Genomic DNA, 13,589 nt, shown 5'->3' with positions numbered 1-13,589 from the left:
AAAAATGACCACTGAATACCACATGTATAGTAATTTACTAATTTACAAAAAGAAATCAAAACTTACCCTTACCGCATAAAACTTACCTCATTAGCCTCATCTTAATCAGTCAAAACCCCATGCAACGAGAGCCGTTGATTGGGCTGACTTCTTCATCTTTTTCACCTTCAACCACAACGGACCTACACATTTGAATTCAAAACCTATAACGGTCTTCTCTGCAACTTAATTGAAAAATCAAGAATCCCACACATATTATTCTCTTCATTCAATTCATTCACTCTCTCTCTAGAATCTCATCACACCCAATTGGATTAGGGTTTACGGAAACCAATTAGGGTTTCTTACATGAAATATTAGAAGATCAATTCAAGATTTGGATATTAATGGAGGTGATTGCATCAAGAGCAGGTGACGATCTCAATCTCGCTTCACGAAAAGCCCAAGAATCCGCTTTCCGAAGGTTCCAAGCCACCGAATGGCTCGAACTTGTCGTCGGGCCGTTAGGGATACCGAAACAGCCCTCGGAGCAACAGTTTATTTCTTGCTTGAGAAACGGGTTGGTTCTTTGTCATGCGATTAATCAGATTGAACCCGGGTCGGTCCCGAAGGTACGGGCTAATTAGCTGATTGTACAATTAGGGTTTTTTTTCTTTTACTTTTATTAGTGATTTAGTTGATTCTTGATTTTGTTTATGTTTATGAAGGTTGTGGAGATTAGCCGGTTTCCGGCGCAATCGCTTACGTGGGATTCGCTGCCGTTGCCGGCTTATCAGTTCTTTGAGAATGTTAGGAATTTTTTGAAAGCCGTTGAAGGGTTGAGGTTGCCGGTTTTTGAAGCTTCGGTTTTCGAACGGGTACATGTGTATTTGATTTTACAAAGTTTTTTATTTTTAATGTTTTGCTATGTTATGATTTGTGAACCTAGTTATGTTATGAATGGTTTTTAGGATAATATGGTGGCGGGTTCGTCTGCTAAGATCGTCGATTGTGTTTTGGGGCTTAAAGAATATAATGATAGGAAGTTAAAGAAAAAAGTGAATGAATCATTTAAGAATGATTTTAGATCTCCTTTGGTTATGCAGTCAAATGGTTGGAACCCTAAGCAGCCACCAAATGATGCTAAGAAAATTGAAGGTTCAAAGTTTTTTAGTTTATTTAATCTATAATAAAATATACTTTTGTAACATTGTTTTTATGTTTTTTTTGGTGCTGTTTAGATTTGATTGTGAAGGCCTTAGCTGAAGGTATGATTGATGCAAAGGAGAATTTAGATGGTAATTTGTTGTCTTCTATCCGTAATGGAAATCCGGTAAGTATTGACATCCTAATGCCTACATTTTTTATATAAACTTTTGTTGAAGTTAATAGCTTATAACCGAATAATTGTTTAGGATTCTGTCAAGTTGCTTAGTAAGATGATTACAAGTACTTTGAAGGAGCAACTTCAAAACAAGTCTCCAGTGGTATTATATAATATTAATATGTTTATTTATTTAACACAAAGTGATTCAAATTAGGCTTTCCAATATTAACATTTGTTTCTTGTCTATTAGTTGAATCCTATCTCTAAAGATCTATCAACAGAAGAAAGTGGATCGGTTACAAGTTCTGCAACTTCATTATCATCAAATTCATCCTTAACTGAAAATGCAAAAGTATGTGGATTAATGTATTCTTTTAAATAGTTCTATTAAAAGTTTGCATTTATTCATAAATTCTTGAAAATTTTGTTGCAGCATTGTAAAGCTAGTGAATGCAACCACTTGCAGGTGGTTCAAGTACAAGAAAAGAAGCTACTGGTATGCTTTCTTCTTGTTTTTCTCATTCCTAAGACTAACATATGTTTTGCCACTGGTTAACTGTCATTTATAATCTCCATCTTGCAGGACCTAAAGGAATTACTGTCGTGTACAAAGGCCGAATTTGGAGACTTGCAGTCTCAGTTTCAAAATGATCTAAAACAAATGGGTATGGACTAAGATTCTTTTCAGTGTTCAAAAAGTCAACTTTTTACAAAAATGTTTAAAGATTTTGTCTAAATGCTGGTTTTTGTACATTGGTTTTCAGAGAGTCAAATAGAAGAACTATCCACTGCTGCACAGGGATACCATAAAGTGGTTCAAGAAAACAGGAATTTATACAATATGGTCCAGGATCTAAAAGGTATATCTTGTTTGTTATCAATGTTATCCCATAAAGATAATGTTATTAGTCATCAGTTATCACCTTACAATTCTACATATTTCAGGAAATATTCGAGTATACTGCAGAATCCGACCTGCATTTAAATCCAACACGAAAAACGTGATCGATTTTATCGGGGAAGATGGCTCGTTGGTTGTTATGGACCCGTCAAAACCAAATAAAGATGGAAAGAAGCTGTTCCAATTCAACCGTGTCTTTGGTCCAGCCGCCACTCAAGGTAAATATTTACTTTTAAATGACCACTTTATAGTGAAGTTCTAACATTTTGCAATTATCGTCAGAGGAGGTATTTGCGGACACACAACCACTTATAAGATCCGTTATGGATGGTTACAACGTGTGCATTTTCGCATACGGGCAAACAGGATCAGGGAAAACACACACAATGGTGAGCATTGATATAATACCACAAAACTTATGTTTTAAGTTTTAACACAATTTGGTTAATGTTTTGTTTAATTTTAATAGTGTGGGCCCACTGGTGCATCAAGAAAAGAATTGGGTATCAACTATCTAGCTCTTAATGATCTATTCGATCTATCGAATAAACGAAAAGATGTTCTAAAATACGAGATTTTTGTACAAATGGTGGAAATATACAATGAACAAGTCAGAGACCTGTTGACCTGTGATCCTACATCCACCAATAAATTGGAGATCCGCAGCTGCACGAGTGACAACGGTTTGAGTCTTCCGGATGCAACCATTCGCTCGGTCAAGTCAACCACCGTTGACCTGTGGTATTATAGTGAAGTTCTAACATTTTGCAATTATCGTCAGAGGAGGTATTTGCGGACACACAACCACTTATAAGATCCGTTATGGATGGTTACAACGTGTGCATTTTCGCATACGGGCAAACAGGATCAGGGAAAACACACACAATGGTGAGCATTGATATAATACCACAAAACTTATGTTTTAAGTTTTAACACAATTTGGTTAATGTTTTGTTTAATTTTAATAGTGTGGGCCCACTGGTGCATCAAGAAAAGAATTGGGTATCAACTATCTAGCTCTTAATGATCTATTCGATCTATCGAATAAACGAAAAGATGTTCTAAAATACGAGATTTTTGTACAAATGGTGGAAATATACAATGAACAAGTCAGAGACCTGTTGACCTGTGATCCTACATCCACCAATAAATTGGAGATCCGCAGCTGCACGAGTGACAACGGTTTGAGTCTTCCGGATGCAACCATTCGCTCGGTCAAGTCAACCACCGATGTGCAAAACTTAATGAAAACCGGCCAAGTGAACCGAGCCGTCAGTTCTACAGCTATGAACAACCAAAGCAGCCGGTCCCACAGCATGTTAATGGTGCATGTTAATGGAAAGGATGTGAACAGAGGGACAACACGTAGCTGTTTACATTTGGTTGACTTAGCCGGAAGTGAACGGGTGGATAAATCAGAAGTGACCGGTGAAGGGCTTAAAGAAGCTCAACATATTAATAAGTCACTTTCGTGTTTAGGAGATGTAATTACAGCTTTATCTCAGAAAAACACACACATTCCATACAGAAACAGCAAACTCACACTACTTCTTCAAAACTCATTAGGTATAATATTATATATTTAGCTCGAATCATTTATAATGCAAGAAATTAGATTGCTTTTTAATATTTATATGAAACTTGCAGGTGGAAATGCGAAGACTTTGATGTTTGCGCATGTGAGCCCGGAAGGTGATTCATTTGGGGAAACGGTTAGTACTTTAAAGTTCGCTCAACGGGCCTCGACTGTTGAGCTCGGTGCAGCTCGGCTGAATAAGGAAAGCCGAGAGGTTATGGACCTTAAAGAACAGATCGAGAACCTGAAAAGACAGTTGGACCTTAAAGAACCGCAAAGTGCACAACATGTTAACAGATTGGAACCAAAATCGCCATTAACGAGAGCAAAACCAGCTGCTGCAACAGTAGATAGAACTCCCAAAAGTCCAAGATCGCCATTAACGAGACCAAAACCTGCACCTGCAATGGGAGACAGAACTCCTCCAAATTCTGCTACCAAAAGCAGACAAGTGAAGCCACTTGTTCTACCAAAAACACCTGAAGCTCAAGTGTCGATCAGAAATGAAATAATAATATCTTCAGAGATTAGAGGTAGCACTGCAAATGTGAAGCCGTCGCATATCAGGAAATCGCTTCGGACCATTGGAAAACTGATTAATGGCTCTGAAAAACGGTATTAAAATCCTTGGTTTGAAATTATTATATGTTAAAAAAGTTTTGAACAAAAGTTAATATCTGTCTTGTTCTTTGCAGGGTTCCAGTGAAAACAAATGAAGTGCAATCATCAACATTAATGATAACGCCGCCAGTTACTGCTAGGCCATCACGGAGGCAGTCGTTGACCGGGGTTCAGCCGCTGGACAGGTCAAGAAGATCTTCACTTGGAGGAGTTGACCCTTGTAAAACACTAAACACTAAATTCTAAACCGTTACTCGCTTATAAGACTTGTTTGTGACGCGGGTTTTTGTTGGGTTTGTTTAAGGTGTTGATGGGAATAGGACTGTAAGAACGCCACCGCTGGTCAGTAGTTCGATCAAAACAAAGTGGATGTGAAGTTGTGTAACAAACCTTCTTGGCTTTGACTCGAAGCGTGTGACATTGTTGAGCTGCAGCCTTTTGTTTAGCAGAATAGGTATATGACTTTAGGTGCAATTTAGTTGTGTAGTACACATGTAATAATAATTCATCTGATTCATTTTTACTCCACCATTTGATTGTTTGGCACAAATTAGAGTTGTTCTGGATAGTAAGGTCTATCCACAATCCACACTATATCAATATGATCTCGTCAATATTATTAATGATGTATCCATGGGGTTTGTGGGCACATTTGTAAGAATTTGAAGGTCAGATTATATTATCCAAGCAGGTAACGGGTATACACGGTGTATTCCATTATGGTTTTACATGGCTAAAATTATTTGTTAAATTATGAAACTTTTATCTTAAACTCATCTAAAAAACTGACAGTATTCATTTAAATTTCTTACGATTTTATAATTTTCAACTTTTAACATACTATTTAGTATAAAAATTACAAAGGAAACCGTGCTGCTGCTACAGTTCATTTCAAAATTTTCACTTTTAGTCCCTCGAAATTTAAGTTATATTAAATTAGTCACTTTAAAGTTCTAAAATGTTTTAATTTGATCCCAAACATTCTTTTTTGCTAAACTTTGTTTAATTTTGCCACATAAAGTATTCATGGTTTTAATATGCTCCCTAATTTGTTATTATATACGTATATTTAAGTTATATTGATCTTTCTTAATGATCACTATACAAAGTTTTTGTAGTATGTCATTATAACGTGTTTATTTCATTTATGTCGTGTCGTTAATACGGTGATGTTTTAAGTTTCGTTGAAAACGAAATTGTGTTCGCGATAAATTATGATTTTTTATTGTAAGTTATATAGGGAGTGCAGTATCACGTTGATGCTGTAATAAGCCGAGCTGATACAGACCATTTTTTATACTTAGATAATTATTTTTTTCATCGAGGTGATAGTCGTTGTGATATTTTTGTATATTTGCATTTAAAAACTCTATTATGTTACCAAGTTCCTTGCGCAACGCGCGCAAAGGAAACACACTAGTTTATATAATACAGAGCACAAAAAGTGATCTTATGTAATATTCATGTGAGGGTAGTATTTTTCAAATCCTAATAAAATAATATATTGAGTTCTATACTTGTAAATCGACACGGTAGTTAATGTTAGAGGTGTACAAAACCGGTTTTTTACAAACCGAACCATTTGGTTTTTGTATATTGTAAACCGATTTAACTATATAAGTAGCCAAACTGATCCAGATCGGTTCGGGTCGGTTTTAAACTAATTTGATTGAAAAATACCTAAACCGCTATACGAACCGTGCTTTGATTTGGTTTGAAAAACGCACTGATTCAGTTAGGTTTCTAGTTCTGAACCGGTTTTTACACCATACCATCTAGTATCTTATAGGTATCAAACTCATCATGGCTTATACATGCAACATGACTTGAAAGAAAATACTTACACAAGCGATACATTTTTCTTTTTCTCTCTTTTTTTTGTATGAATGGGGTGGGGGTGGGGGTGGGGGGTGGTGGTTTGACATGATGCATGGCATTCGGGTAGACGTGCCCTCTGCTGCAAGGTTTTGGTTATACAAATATGATGATCTAGATTGTGTAGTGGTGGGTCACAAAATGAGAGGAAATTTTCGATACATGACGCCATTTATCGTCCCATGTCAGGAGACAAACGATTTTTATTTTAGAGGTGTAAAAACTCCATTTATTGTCCACTACAAACTCTAAGGCTATGTGTACATTGTGTAGTGGAGCGGCTATAAAATGGGACGACTTGCGTTAGGGGTGTTCTTCAGGTTATTTATTCGGGTTTGAGCTCAAAAATAATTGACCCGAAAACCGACCCAAATAAGTTTGGTTTGTTCGAGTTTTGGGTTAAATTTAAAAAACCAAAATCACCCCAATATCATCTGGGGACGTTTACCAGTTTTGTAGCCCCTTATCGCCGCCCCCTTCTCGCCCCCACTACAGCCTACATGTATCCTAAGATTGGTCGCTATGGGGCGCCCATGGCTGAGGTGGCGGCACCGCCGTGGGGCGCGGTCCAACCAAGGGCGCGGTGGTGCCCAGCAAGCCAACGGCCGGCACGGATGGGAATCATGTGGGCCCTCTCTCTCTCAAACACACATACAGACCAGCGATGGCGGTGGATGAGTCATTGTCTCCGGCGGTGGTTTTGAAGAAGGTGGATGTCTCCGGCAGTCGTTGTCTCCGGCGGTGGTTGTAAAGGGTTTGGAGGTTTTGGGTGGCTAGTGGGTTTTGGAAGTTTTGTTGGCGCAGCCTTTGTAGATTAGGGTGGTGAGATCGGTGATGGTGGTGGTGAGGTGGAGGATGAGGAAGAAGAGGTGGAGGAGGTGGGTTTCAGTGATGCCATTTGAGGAGTTAGGTTATTGTGTTTGTGTTTGTTAATTTTTTGATTTTATAAAAAATAATAAATAAAGGGGATTCGAAGCCCCCACACCATTGAGGGGCATCTTAGGGTGAGGCTCTGAAGCCCTCAGTGTCCACGTGACGCTGACGTGGCGTTTGGAAGAGCTTTCGAAGCCCCTCACCATAGCGAGTAGTCTGATCTATAAGCCAACAAGTAGGGCCCATTTTGTTATTATCCCTTGAAATATAATAATATTTTGACTCTCATCCTCACGAGACAGAAAGCAAAACCTTCGTGACTCCCCTACCAAGCATCTTCTAGTCTTCCTTCGTTCCCAATGTTATTATTATTGACCTAAAATCAAAATCACACACGATTCTTACACCTTGTTCACTTTCAGTTCACCACAACATAATTAATTAATAACAATAATAATAATATGGACGCTTACTGTTCCGATTGCAAGAGGAGCACAGAAGTCGTCTTTGACCACTCCGCCGGTGACACCGTCTGCTCCGAGTGCGGACTCGTCCTCGAATCCCACTCCATTGACGAAACGTCCGAGTGGCGGACGTTCGCTAACGAGTCCGGAGACAACGATCCTGTCCGTGTCGGTGGTCCGACTAATGTCCTGTTAAACGACGGCGGACTGTCCACGGTGATTTCCAAACCTAACGGCGTCACTAGCGACTTCTTGTCTTCGTCGCTGGGGCGGTGGCAGAACCGCGGATCGAATCCGGATCGGTCGCTTATTATGGCGTTTAAGACGATTGCAACTATGTCTGATAGGTCTGACCTAACCCTAATTGTGTTGATGATTGATTTGATTATAGGGCTTTTGAACAATTTTATAGTTATGAAGTTATTAGTGTGTTAAGCCTAGGTTAACATAACAGAATACTGTGAATTGCGAAGCGAGTTTAGGGTTTTAGGTTTTTGATCAAAGTCACTATTTGCATAATATCTTAGGGTTAAGGTAATGAAGGTAAGGATCCTTTTTGTAAAAGGTTTGAAGTAAAACGCCAAGGGTTGTTGATTGATTTTCTTTAGATAGCGGTGATGAGAGGTCTGAAAGTCTGAACTCGTAGCAGGTTTTAAGATGATGAAATGCATATTTCTCTCGTTAATTGATGTTTACGGGTGTTGTTTGTTAGCACCAATGTTATCTGGTTGTGCTTTCATGCTGCGTTTTGACGTTTACGAGTTTAAGCTTATCATTTTATTTGCCATCAATGGATTTTTCTGTCATTAAAATAGTCCACTGGAGTTTCGGTTTTATCTTATCTATTTCCAGTGAGTCTTATTTTTAAAGTTTAAATGCATCCGGTCTCTATTTGTGGTCTCAAATGTATGCTAGCGTAGCACCTTTCTTTGCATTAAATGATAAAACATATATTCAAATTGCAAAATTATACAAAGACTCGGATTGTTCTCATTTATTTGAGTTTCCAGCTATTATGGCATATGTTTTTGTTTTCATATTCCATGAATGTAGGTTAGACACTTAGACATGTGTAGACATTAAGTTATATCATCTTTCACACACATACAAAGACATCATTATGCATCACTGATGTTTTTATCTACAATGTTGGTCAAGACTCTAAACATATCATATTTTTAGAATCACAAGATCAACCAACGTCTATGTTTGGTTTGTAAGATCAATTATGTAAGCTGTACAACGTTTTCAACCTATCAAAAAGTTAGTGGCTGAGTATTTGTTCTAAAAGGCTAGTAAGATGATGTTGCGATGTAGTTTTGTGCTCATTTACAAAAGGCTTTACTTTCTTGTCCTTTTGTAAATTAGTTATTATAAATACCCTTTAAGGATTGAACTGGATAGTTTGTGTGCCATTGACTTGCGGTTCAGAAAATATGGGGGCTTATAGTGCTACTTAGCAGGCAAGTTTCTTTTGAAATGAATAGATTATAGGTACAACTGGTAAAAGCATTTAGTATTACTCATGACAGCCATTGTACTGTATGCATATAAGTTAGGTGTAACACACCTGGACTCTGCATCATTATTGTTCTGTTCTTTCACATCTGTTGTTCTATTCCCGCTTTTTGAGCCCGAAAGAAACCTCCAAGATCAGCCTTACTAAGCAAAGGAACTTGAACTTCTGGATGCCCTGCTGTTATCTTGTGTTAAAATTCTGTTTTTGTGCCACTTAGGAAGTGGGTAGATTTAAGTATTCATGGTGTAATAGGTTATTATATACAGCATAGGTGTAGAAGAAATGATTTTTTGGCGACTGTAATAAGCTTTTGCTGAATCATATCTTGTATCTGGTGGTTTTTTAATGAAAGTTGGCTTTGCTGGGCAAAAAACAATCTGTACTTGATATTTTATGCTTACTGATATTTAGGATTAATTTTTAGGGAAAATAACAGCCATTTAGACCAGATATTTCAACAGCAAAACGCTTCTTATCCAGCCTAATTCAGTTATGAGAATAAATAGGAGCTATGTTAATTCCTACAAAGGTCCAGTTAGTTAATAAAGGCTTCCATATAGAACTAATCAGGATTTCGGTCCTACACTTTTTTCAAACTTAAGAATTGTGCTTAGTAATCTTATTGTTATGATAATTGCTTAAAAAGTAATCCTCCAGACATTCAGTTTTATTTCATCATTTTCCAATGTGCCTGTGACTCAAGTTCAAGGGATAAGGGGTGTATGGCTAAGCTTATATTTTGAGCTCTTATTGGTTTATTGAAAAGTCGATAGGCTTATCAACATATGTTAATGGGTTTAATTAAGTTAATAAGCTTACCTACTTTTTAAGTTAATATGCCCAATAACCAAAAAAGAACCTTATCCAAACACCATGTAACTGATTTTGAACATTGGTTCATCTGTTATGATCATAACCTATCTTTAAGCTAAGCACCTTTTGAGTATATGAATTGAATTAGCCTGTCATCTGGGTCAATAATAATTTTTTGAGGATACTGATATTGCTGGGACATTGTTTGTTCAGTTCATTCTTTAACTCAGTATTATTATCATAGCATACACCATTGAGTTTTTCTGATGCATTTAATCTGTCATGTAGATTGGGACTTGTTGCAACAATAAAGGTATGCTCTTATTATTAGCATCATTAGTCTTGTTTTTATTTCACTTTTAAAGCCATTCTTTTTTTTTTTACTTATATTCATTTGGGTGTTGTTATTGTCTCGTATTTGACTTTTTTAGGATCGTGCTAATGAGATATTTAAGAAGGTTGAAGACCAGAAGTCAAGTAGGGGAAGAAACCAAGATGCCATCTTGGCAGCCTGTCTTTACATTGCTTGTCGTCAAGAGGACAAGCCACGCACTGTAAAAGGTATAAACAATCAACATTACATTATTAATTGAATGCTTGCTGATCTCTGTTTATATACCAAGCTAGAATTACCTGAACCCGTGTTTGAACAGAAATCTGTTCGGTTGCCAATGGAGCCACTAAGAAGGAAATTGGACGCGCCAAAGAATACATCGTAAAGCAACTAGAGCTTGAGATGGGGCAATCAGTTGAAATGGGAACTATACATGCTGGCGACTTTATGGTCTGTTTTATTACGTTAACGGTTACCTCAAATAATACATATATTGTGGTTATTTGATTAATCATTGCCTAATTTTGAAACAATAGAGGCGTTTTTGTTCCAACCTTGGGATGACTAATCAGACCGTTAAAGCGGCCCAGGAATCTGTCCAGAAGTCTGAACAGTTTGATATAAGGTACTTCTGTTGTATTTGTGTTACACATAACTAGACAAAGTAGTTTAATTATTTTATAACCCTGTTTTCTTTCTCTCTTTCTATTCTTTAACAGGAGAAGCCCAATCTCTATAGCTGCAGCTGTTATTTACATCGTGACTCAACTTTCCGATGAAAAGAAACCCCTCAAAGGTAAATTTGCTTTGGAAGTAAAATAATTAAGTTATAAGTTATTTTTCAAATATCGTTTTAACTGATCTGGAGGCGAGAAATGTTGGTTTATACAGATGTGTCACTAGCAACGGGTGTCGCAGAAGGGACGATAAGGAACTCATACAAGGATCTGTATCCGCATTTATCAAAAATAATACCGACTTGGTACGCTCAGGAAGAGGATCTCAAGAACCTATGCAGCCCCTGAATAATAATAATTTCCAGTTTGGTTGTTGTGATGTTCATACACATGGAAACAAACCATCATGATACACTTGAATTCTAGCTTCATGTTTTGACTTTGGTCTTGTCTGGTTAAGACTTGTTGCTGATGGAACTATACTTATCGTGTCAACAAAGTCCGGTAATGGATTATTTGAGTCCTCGCATTGTTATGAATTTTGTTGAGTGCCGAAACTTATTTTAGTTAAAACTGTAATCTAGATTAACCAACTTACTATCAACTAGCACTTGTTATACTGATTGTAATAACTTTTTACATTTTTGGAGGAAATAGTCGTGCTTATGATACGATTTTAAACCGGTCAACTTGCTTTGACTAGACCAGTGATTGCTACACTACTGTATAAACAAAATATATTCCTAATCAATCATTTTAGTGATATAGTATCAAAATATGATTAAGTATGATAAATTTGTTACTTGGCAGTAACAATGACAGCAACTATGATAAAATTTCATCTGGCTTTGGAATATTCAACAAAGGATAATAATGTTTTAATCTGTTACTGTCTAGTGATATGATCAATGAACTCATCCAGCTCCTTGCGCATAACGCCACCTTCTTCCACCGATTGCCGTACCGCGACACCAAGTTCTGCCGCCTTCTTCCTTACCAAACATCCTTCTTCCGACGCCATCAGCCGTCTAACCGCTTCTGCAACCATCGCTGCCGCCACTTTTTCATCTCTCCGTCCCCACTCCCTTGCGTCTATCCCGGTCCCAAGCACTTCCTTTATCAGTGTAGCATTCCTCGGTTGATCCGAATGCATAGGCCAAGTAGCTATTGGCACCCCCATTGTGATCCCCTCCATGCATGAGTTCCAACCACAATGACTCACGAACCCACCCGTTGACGGGTGTTTTAGTATCTCAAGCTGCGGTGCCCAGCCTCTTAGCACCACCCCCACCCCACTGCTTTCCACCCTCTCTTCATAACCCTCCGGCAACTCCACTCTCCGACCACCATCTCCATAAAAAATATCGGCTTTATCGGCTTCCCTCACCACCCATATAAACTTATGACCACTTTCTTCTAACCCGGCTGCAATCTCCCTCACTTCTTCATCGGTTAATGTAACTGTGGTACCAAAGGACACATAAATCACTGAATTCGGTTCTTGTTTGTCAAGCCAATCAAATAACTTGACGTATTCGTTACCCGAGCTCTTGTGATGGATCATGGTAACCGGATTGAACGGGCCGATAGCCCAATTCTTGGTTGTACCGGAGGTAACCTCTTCGTGTTTAAGTAACTCCAAGTACTTTGCTTCAAACACTTTACTCGTGTCGTAAAGTGTTCCCGAGCTGATATTCTTAAAACACGAGTCTTCCGAGTTAAGTAACTCTATGAACTCATTACTGAAACACCCTTCTAACGTAGGAATTTTCGTCCTCATCAGTTCGGTTTCATGGTCCAACTTTAACGTCTGTGTTTCCTCCCAATGGTACCAAAAGGCAGTAAAAGCAGAACAGCTTTGAAACATGTAAACTTCAGCATTAGGGACCGAAACGTAGTCTTGAACGATGGAACTCATCAAGTAATCATGAACGATCACAATTCGTTTCATTTTGGTCGAAAGATCGGATATAAGTTTAAGGAATGGTTCACGGAGGTGCATGATGGCTGTGAACGACGGCATGAGGTGGTTAGGGAAGCGTAGAGTGGCGTTGGGTTCGGGTGGGTCGTTAGAGAAAGAGGGTATGGGGAACTCGTGGAATTGGATGTTGGAGGCGGACAGAGGGTCCCAACAATGCACGCGAAGCTTGGCTTGGCGGGTGTTACTAGCAGCACATACGAAGTGGACGGGGAGGTTGTAGGCGGCGATGAGACGGGATAGGTGGATGAGCTGGTTGAGATGGCCTTGTGCTATGAAAGGCACCATCACCACACATGTTTCTTGATTTTGATCCATTTAGTTAGTTTGTTTGATTAATGAGTGCATATGCTTGAAGTGTTTATGGTATGGTATATATAGACGTCAAGTGATTAATTAAATGTATGTATAATTTTGTTATCATGTATTATATATATACAGTTCTTACAGTTTTCAACGTAATATTAGTTGTAATAAAAACGTGACTTTGTCATAGGATGTATGTAAGGAAGCACCATTCTGCCGTCTAAATGCACACTTTTCTTAGTAAATACTTTGATGTATGTGTTTAATAAGAATACAAACTATTTAATCTAAACTATTACTATCTTGCTATATAAAAACTAAATAGTTTTAATGTTGCCCGACTCTA

The 13,589-nt window shown here is 38.0% G+C and overlaps 3 protein-coding genes across 3 annotated transcripts; 2 read left to right on the top strand and 1 right to left on the bottom strand.

Annotated features, from left to right (window-relative positions):
* Positions 1 to 294: 294 nt before the first annotated feature.
* Positions 295 to 4,955, top strand: LOC143633821 (kinesin-like protein KIN-14L). Its single transcript, XM_077102055.1, has 15 exons — positions 295 to 611; positions 708 to 857; positions 951 to 1,137; positions 1,221 to 1,312; positions 1,395 to 1,466; positions 1,557 to 1,658; positions 1,740 to 1,802; positions 1,890 to 1,971; positions 2,071 to 2,166; positions 2,252 to 2,425; positions 2,490 to 2,596; positions 3,176 to 3,773; positions 3,855 to 4,398; positions 4,479 to 4,624; positions 4,709 to 4,955. The coding sequence occupies exons 1-15, from the start codon at positions 387 to 389 to the stop codon at positions 4,777 to 4,779; spliced, it is 2,709 nt and encodes a 902-aa protein (XP_076958170.1). The 5' UTR covers positions 295 to 386; the 3' UTR covers positions 4,780 to 4,955.
* Positions 4,956 to 7,444: 2,489 nt separating this feature from the next.
* LOC143633820 (transcription initiation factor IIB-2-like) lies at positions 7,445 to 11,625 on the top strand. Its single transcript, XM_077102054.1, has 7 exons — positions 7,445 to 7,963; positions 10,237 to 10,261; positions 10,380 to 10,509; positions 10,602 to 10,732; positions 10,819 to 10,907; positions 11,002 to 11,078; positions 11,174 to 11,625. Exons 1-7 carry the CDS (start codon positions 7,614 to 7,616, stop codon positions 11,305 to 11,307), a joined length of 936 nt encoding a protein of 311 aa, XP_076958169.1. The 5' UTR covers positions 7,445 to 7,613; the 3' UTR covers positions 11,308 to 11,625.
* A 216-nt stretch (positions 11,626 to 11,841) lies between these two features.
* Positions 11,842 to 13,294, bottom strand: LOC143633818 (zeatin O-glucosyltransferase-like). Its single transcript, XM_077102053.1, has one exon. It carries the CDS (start codon positions 13,253 to 13,255, stop codon positions 11,846 to 11,848), a length of 1,410 nt encoding a protein of 469 aa, XP_076958168.1. The 5' UTR covers positions 13,256 to 13,294; the 3' UTR covers positions 11,842 to 11,845.
* Positions 13,295 to 13,589: the final 295 nt, after the last annotated feature.

The sequence above is a fragment of the Bidens hawaiensis genome, unplaced genomic scaffold, assembly GCF_021521415.1.
Source record: "Bidens hawaiensis isolate Kalapana, Puna unplaced genomic scaffold, B.hawaiensis_p1.1 tig00006907_1, whole genome shotgun sequence".
Taxonomy (NCBI): domain Eukaryota; kingdom Viridiplantae; phylum Streptophyta; class Magnoliopsida; order Asterales; family Asteraceae; genus Bidens; species Bidens hawaiensis.
This window is presented reverse-complemented; position numbering and strand designations above follow the sequence as displayed.